This window comes from Xiphophorus maculatus, chromosome 14, assembly GCF_002775205.1.
Source record: "Xiphophorus maculatus strain JP 163 A chromosome 14, X_maculatus-5.0-male, whole genome shotgun sequence".
Classification (NCBI taxonomy): Eukaryota; Metazoa; Chordata; class Actinopteri; order Cyprinodontiformes; family Poeciliidae; genus Xiphophorus; species Xiphophorus maculatus.
The window spans coordinates 21,061,524-21,068,433 of NC_036456.1; the positions used below are offsets into that span (position 1 = coordinate 21,061,524).

The following is a 6,910-nucleotide window of genomic DNA, read 5'->3' on the forward strand; positions in this document are numbered from 1 at the left end:
TTTTTATATATATATATTATCTGGTTCTGTGTGAACAGAAATGTGTTTGGTACTGAAACTATGACAGACCCACTTCATGAACTGTGAACTGAAATATTAAAACCCTAATTCATCATGTCCACTTTTCCACAGATGGACATTCATTCTTGTTTAAAGAAAAAAGGTCAACAGCCACAAAACGTTCAGATAAAAATTTCTAAGTCTGATTTTCAAATAAAGTTCAGGTTAAAACTCATTTCACTAGTCATTAACTTGAATGTCTACCTTGATAATAAACTGGTTTTAGGTTTATTAATCTATGCATTTAGTAAAATGTTCTTCAAATGACTGGAAATGCAAAGTTTTGAGTAGGTTTTATTTTAATTTCCACTCTAGGACTGAGTGACTCCACAGCTGCTTGTGTCTCATTAATGTTAGCAGATGTTAGCAGCTATGATGTAATCTAGAGATTCTGTTTCAAACTGAGTTTATTCACCTCTGGAAAAAATTTAAGTTTCTCTGATTTTACTCTTTATAAGTTTATGTTTGAATAAAATGAACATGGTTCTTTTGTTTGTGAATATATGTAAATAAGCTGTTAGATTTAGAAAACCGCACCAACGAATATCTTCTCATGGGTTTTAGCCCTGCTGGGGGCTCAGCCCCCCTAAAGGTCAGATCCTAGAATCGCCCCTGGCCACTAACACAGCAGCTAGTAGTAAACAGCTTACAGCCACGGCTAACCCCGGGAGCAAAATGTAGAAAAGCCTTTTCCCTAAAGTCCAAAAGACTTTTTTTACTCCAGAATGCAGCCACAGTATGTCCACAATTTGCATATTGAGAGTCTAGAGGCTGATAATCTCCCCACTCAGGTCCTAGATCACTGTGGAAACTTTGAGTTTTATCTCAAATTCACATGAATTACCGTATTTTCCAGATTATAAGTCGCTCCAGCCATAAAATGCATAAGAAATAAGTAAAATACATATATAAGTTGCATTTTTGAGGGAAATTTATTTAATAAAATCCAACACCAAGAACAGACATGTCATCTTGAAAGGCAATAAAAATAGAATAGAGGCAACAACAGGCTGAATAATTGTACGCTATGCTAACGTTACATGACACATGAACAGCGAACTGAGAACGTGTCTGGTATGTTAACATATTAAGAACCAGTTCACCAAACCATCCGTGTCACTGAAATCACTAAACGCCATGAAATCTTGATCCTCAGTGTCGTTTTTAAACAGCTCCGCTAATGCGGCGCTTCTACCACACACATTATCAACACAGGCCTAGAGCGCCCTCTTGCGGTTTAGTGTGAAAATAACATGTGATATAATAATGTGTGAATAATTTCACACATAAGTCGCTCCTGAGTATAAGTCGCACCCTGGCCAAACTATGAAAAAAACTGTGACTTATAGTCCGGAAAATATGGTAAATGACAGAAACTAATTTTCTCATTACATCTTTGATTCACTTTGTCCAGCTGTAGACTGTTAGACTCTGTCCAATCAGAGTCAGGTATTGTGTAGTTGGTGCTTTTAATCAGTTTTCAGTTAATTAAATTCAAGTCTATGGAACAAAAAATGTCACTAAAATCACTCTGTCCTTCTAAAATCTTTTAGAAAATTGTAAAAATGCATCGAATCGTATCGCTTGTCAAATATCGTGATACATATTGTATCGTGATCAGAGGCTCCTTGAAGGATTCTTGAATTTCTGTCTAACTGTACTATGCCATGTTTTAAAGAAATGTCCCAAGTAACAATAAAATATTTCTGAAGAAAAAATCTTCTGCCACTCAAAGAAAACCACTGCGCACGTCTTGGAGCGCCGCCTGCGAGTGAAAGGTGGGAGGCGGAGTAACAGAAACAGTAACTGGTACGTCACGTTATTGGTTGGATTTTAATCGGTACGTTTTGCATCCAAAACAAACATGGCAACTAATAAACTGGACAGTTTGCTGTAAGTTTAGTGATATTTCCACAGTTGAGTCTTGGCTGGTCTTGAAATAAAATCCCGAGTCCTCAGGGCCCAAGACCGAGACGAGACGAGACGAGACTGAGACCGAGACGAGACTGAGACCATCAAGAAATAGTCCAAGACCAAGACCGGTCTCTAGAACTACAGCACTGTTCAGGAGGCGGTTCAAGCTGAAGTAGGAACATTTCTGCAGCTGCTGCAGGTCTGGACACGTTGGAGGGCGGATCCACTGAACCAACTGGGATCTAACAGAGTCTGAAGGATTACTGAAATGCTGATAAAATCCTGTGGTAAGTTGGAATCTTATTTTGTTTATTTTATTTTGGATTTAATAATGAATTAAATACATAATAAAGTAATTTATGCTTTTGCTAATAAAATAACAATAACATAACAGAATCTGTTTAGTTTTCAGATAACTGAGCATTTTGCTTGTGGATGAATAAAAAGGACCTTCAGTAAATAATAAACCCTGTTCAGCTTTGACCAGTCTGGCTGTGTTTAAAATCTGATGTTTTAACCTCTGACTTTATCCATCATCTCCAAAATACTTGAAAAATAGAGTTTTATTTAGAGAAATTACAGTTTTTTAGATTTTATTTTAAACTGAAATAATTCCTCCATTTTGAAACAGCAGCTGTTTTTAGTGAGGAAGAGCAGGAATCTTTATCCAACTGCTTTCTCTCTTATAGCTGCTAGTTCAGACACGCCGCTCAGGATCAGACAGGCTGTTTTCTTCGCTCCTCATGGCCACTTTACTGCAGCTGCTGGCTTCGGTTCTGGTGTCAAACGTTTGGTTCACATGTTCTGGTAAGTCCAACTAAACAGGAAAAAGACTTTAGAGACTCACACTAACCTTCTTTATGGAGGAAATGTTGATGTTTTTGGTTGATTTGCGAAACTTCAAAAAAGGTTGATTTCACCACTTTTTAAAATCTTGGTCGCACAAGAACTGCTCTAATTCCAAAACTACACCATCTAAACTCTTCAAACCTAAACTAAATTATTCTCAACTAGTAGCAGAATATTTAAAACCATGTTTGGGATTCATGAAACATTTTCCTGATTTGTGAAACTTCACTTAACAGACGCTGCAGAAGATCTTTCCTTCCAGCAGCTGTTACAGTCTGCAATAACTATTTGAGGAATAAATGAGTTACACCAACATTTAGTTTCCCATTGGGATTAATAAAGTGTTTATTGTTATTATTATTATTATTATTATTATTATTATTATTATTATTATTATTATTATTATTATGATTATCTCCCAGGTGTAGTAAACAAGCTGCCCGTCTTGCTCAGGTTTCTTTGCTGCTGAAGGTGAATATTATATTTATTTGATGGATTTATTACTTTCACATTTCCACACTGAACAGTACAAATTTCCAGGCAACAAATGAAATCATCTAAACCGTCTCTAAACTTTGTTCACTGATGAAACTGATACTGGTAACAGCAGGAGGTCAGTGTGTGGGTCACAGCCGGTCCAGTTTAACCATCAAAGATGACAATAGGAACCACAACATGCAGGTGTGGAAGCAAAATTATTGATAACAATTGTTTTATTATCTTAGATTGATTTAAACTATTTGATTGTCATGTATATTGTTAGTCAGTCACTGTTAAAAGATGTATAAAAAAATCACTACTGACTATTATTACCAAAGGGTTTGAATACTTTTATTATTTTACTTATGCATATTAATATACCTCCAATGCATCAAAGACATACAGTGATATAAGTTGTTTTGTGATGCCCACAACAGTGTCTGTGTGACAAACTGTTTACAGCCCTGAAGTGAAAACTGGTTGAGCAGGATGAACTTAACCTGCATCTGAGTTTGCTAACAAACTCTGACAGCGATAAACTGATGGTTTTCCTCCCAACTGTCTTGGATACAGATGTGTCAGCTTGTTCACACTGAAGCTCATCTATTAACAGCCTCTGAGTTCCATGACACACAAATGTGTTCATGGTTAAAGTGTCGACACCTGAAGGCTGGAAATGTTTCCATCTGCTCATCATGACACCAGGCCTCACTGGCTGTTAGATCCTGGATGGATGGGAACCACAAACCTGTTAGAAACAGGAGATCAGGAACGGAGCAGAACCACAGAGACGGAGGAATGTCTTTGATATCTGACAGAAATCATCTCTAAATATTTACAAATTAAACTTCATAAACCAGAACCAGCAACAGACTTTATTGAGATCATTGTATTAAAATATTGTTAAATAGGTGAACAGACAATTTATCTATTTATTTTGTTCAACATCAAGATTTATTTATATAATTACATACTATAAAAGTTATTTATAATGCAGATTGTGTTAGTGAGACCAGCAGTCAGACTGCAGCATCTTACAGGAGGATAACAGAGGAAGATTTGGTCCTGGAGAATCTAGACCTCAAACTGGTGACCAGTTAAATAACCAGCCTGTCTGGTAACAAGGTTGAGTTTAAAACTCTTCTGTTTTTATATTCACTCGTTTATTTGTTAGAAAAGTAAGGCCTCTTAAAATGACATCACAACATGAAAACTTTAAGTTAAAAACCTTAAATATAATTGTATTTTTTTTTAGAAAGTCCTTTGAGTCTCAATGTTTCCAGAACAGCTGAGCTGAACCAGATTATTTCAATATTCTGTAACTTATTTCTGTTCCAACCAGATTATTCATCAGTGATTCTGTTGCTGAAGTTCAGAAACCAGAGTTTGGTCTTTAATTTCCTGTTTCCTCTCGTCCAGCTCAGGTCAACATCAGAGCAGAACCTGGACAGAACATCGTCCTACCATGTCGGGTTGCGAACAGCGGACCTATCAAAGTCGTAGATTGGACCCGGGATAATCTGGGTTCATATCGGGTTCTTCTGTACAGAAGTTCCCAGTTTGTCTCAGATCAACAGCATCCATCCTTTAAGGGCCGAGTGGATCTGCAGGACAGACAGATGAAGGATGGAAACGTGTCTTTGGTTCTGAGGGACGCGGCGGCTGAAGACTCGGGAACATACAAGTGTCAAGTCGTTCAGAGTGGAGCAAAAAACATGAATTCAAATCCCAACTGCATCATCAACCTGGACGTTGCTCGAGGTGAGTCTGTCTGTCTGTCTGTCTGTCTGTCTCTGTCTGTCTGTCTGTCTGTCTCTGTCTGTCTGTCTGTCTGTCTGTCTGTCTGTTCAGCAGCTTCCTGCAGGGATCATGTTTTCTAAAATGTTCTTCATCCAAAGCTGGCAGTGGAGGAGATTATATAAGCTCTGTAATAATCTGATGGTTATGTTTTGCCTTTATTCTACTTAGAATAAAGTTGTAAGAATAAACGATCCTGTCTGAGTCGCGTATCCAGGGTTAGATGTTGTTTACTGCAGCTGCTCAGGAGTCTCACTGTCTCCATCGTTCAGTTTCTCCTCCTCTGTCTAAAACTGTTGGGTCGTCTGCTGATGTCAGAGTCCAAACAGAACTCAGTCTGAGTTTTGGATCCTCAGTTCTCATGTCATGGACTCGGTGTCAGATGATCCTGACTGAGGGATTTTCACCTAACAGAGATTTGCAGTTCATTTTTCCACATCATGAGCCAAAATGGTAACATGTTCAGTGGAGAGAGACTGATGGTTTGTCCAGTCAGATCCGGATCCTTCTGGATCCCTTCAGACCTGAACCAGTTCATCTGAGAGCAGCTGACCTCTGAGCCGTCCAGAAACGACTGGGCTCCATGTCTGAGCTGAAGGCAGGACAGCGACAGGGCAGAGAGACGGTCAGTTTAACTTACAGATACAAACAGCATCACATGGTCTGAGAACAGAGGAGAGGTGAGACAGGATGTGAGTCATGGAGGTAGAGGAGTTAGAGGTCAGTCCATGACTAGTCCAGGTTCAGAGATCCTGGCTGAGTGACTTTCCCTCTGATGCTCTGAGTTCATCAAGTCCTGATGGTTATTTATGTTTCTGCTCCAAGAGAACAGGAGGCAGACAAAATGGTGCAATTATTACACATGGATTGACGATTGATTTTGGCACATCAGCTGAAGGATGAGGCCAGATGTTGGCCGATGTTCTGGTCTGTCCACTGCTCTCCTGATAAACTGACAGGCTGGCCGTCCAGGGAAGTTGCTCATCAAGCCAAGAGATTTCCTGGAATCTGAATGGATCATGTTCAGGGTCTGTTTCAGATGCTGATTAAAGATATTAAAGATATTAAAGATGGTTTCTGTAGTCGAACTGAGGGAAGGACGCCAGAGACGGTGGAGGCTGTGGAGCTCCAGACGTCCCTGCTTGGTTCTGTGTGATAAAACCAGAATAGATGCTGATCATGTGGTTGAACAAGCAGAAACTCAGATCATGTTGTATAAAATCCCTCCCTGCACAACCAAAGAAAGAGCTGAGTTGGCTTTCAGCATCGAGTCGATCTGGTTTCCACTGACAGCCTCCCTGTGTTTGTCCTTCAGTCTCTGCCTGACGCTTCGTCTCTCTGCTGCTTCTCCTCCACAGAGTCGAGGATATTTAAAGGCACAGGACGCAAAGCTGGACCTTCTGGACCCGTGATTGGACTGACGCTTCTTCTTCTTCTTCTATTTAAAGACTGATTTAGGTTTAGTTGTTTTTAAAGGATAAATTGTTCAGTGAGATTCTGCTTCACTCCAGACAGCCTGTTGGCTTTTTCTTGATTTCTTTCAAATGTTCTGCATGTTTAGAGTTGCGTTGTTTGTAAAGTTGTATGTTTTTCATATAAATGTATATAAAATGCTTATGTATATACATTTATATGTAGCGGTGCTTTTCTGTATTTTTATTGTCCAGTTAACAGGCCCACTGCTGTTTTCTGGGGTCAAAGTTTTTATTTGTAATTCTCATTTGACAAGTTTCTTTCTGTTGTTGCACCAAATCAAACCAAAGTTAATTCTGTTAATACAGTCGGGAATAAAATCCGTTTTTCAGCTGGA

General features: G+C 39.0%; 1 protein-coding gene across 1 annotated transcript; it reads left to right on the plus strand.

The window, feature by feature from the left end:
• Positions 1-2,133: 2,133 nt before the first annotated feature.
• LOC102216959 (coxsackievirus and adenovirus receptor homolog) lies at positions 2,134-6,910 on the plus strand. The gene is made up of 4 exons (XM_005811621.2): positions 2,134-2,261; positions 2,664-2,781; positions 4,723-5,064; positions 6,459-6,910. The coding sequence occupies exons 2-4, from the start codon at positions 2,718-2,720 to the stop codon at positions 6,551-6,553; spliced, it is 501 nt and encodes a 166-aa protein (XP_005811678.1). The 5' UTR covers positions 2,134-2,261; positions 2,664-2,717; the 3' UTR covers positions 6,554-6,910.

Coding starts and splice junctions, on each gene's coding strand:
- LOC102216959 (XM_005811621.2), top strand. CDS start 2,718: ATGGCCACTTTACTGCAGCTGCTGGCTTCGGTTCTGGTGTCAAACGTT. Junction 2,782..4,722: donor CGTTTGGTTCACATGTTCTG/GTAAGTCCAACT, acceptor CCTCTCGTCCAG/CTCAGGTCAACATCAGAGCA. Junction 5,065..6,458: donor CAACCTGGACGTTGCTCGAG/GTGAGTCTGTCT, acceptor TCTCCTCCACAG/AGTCGAGGATATTTAAAGGC.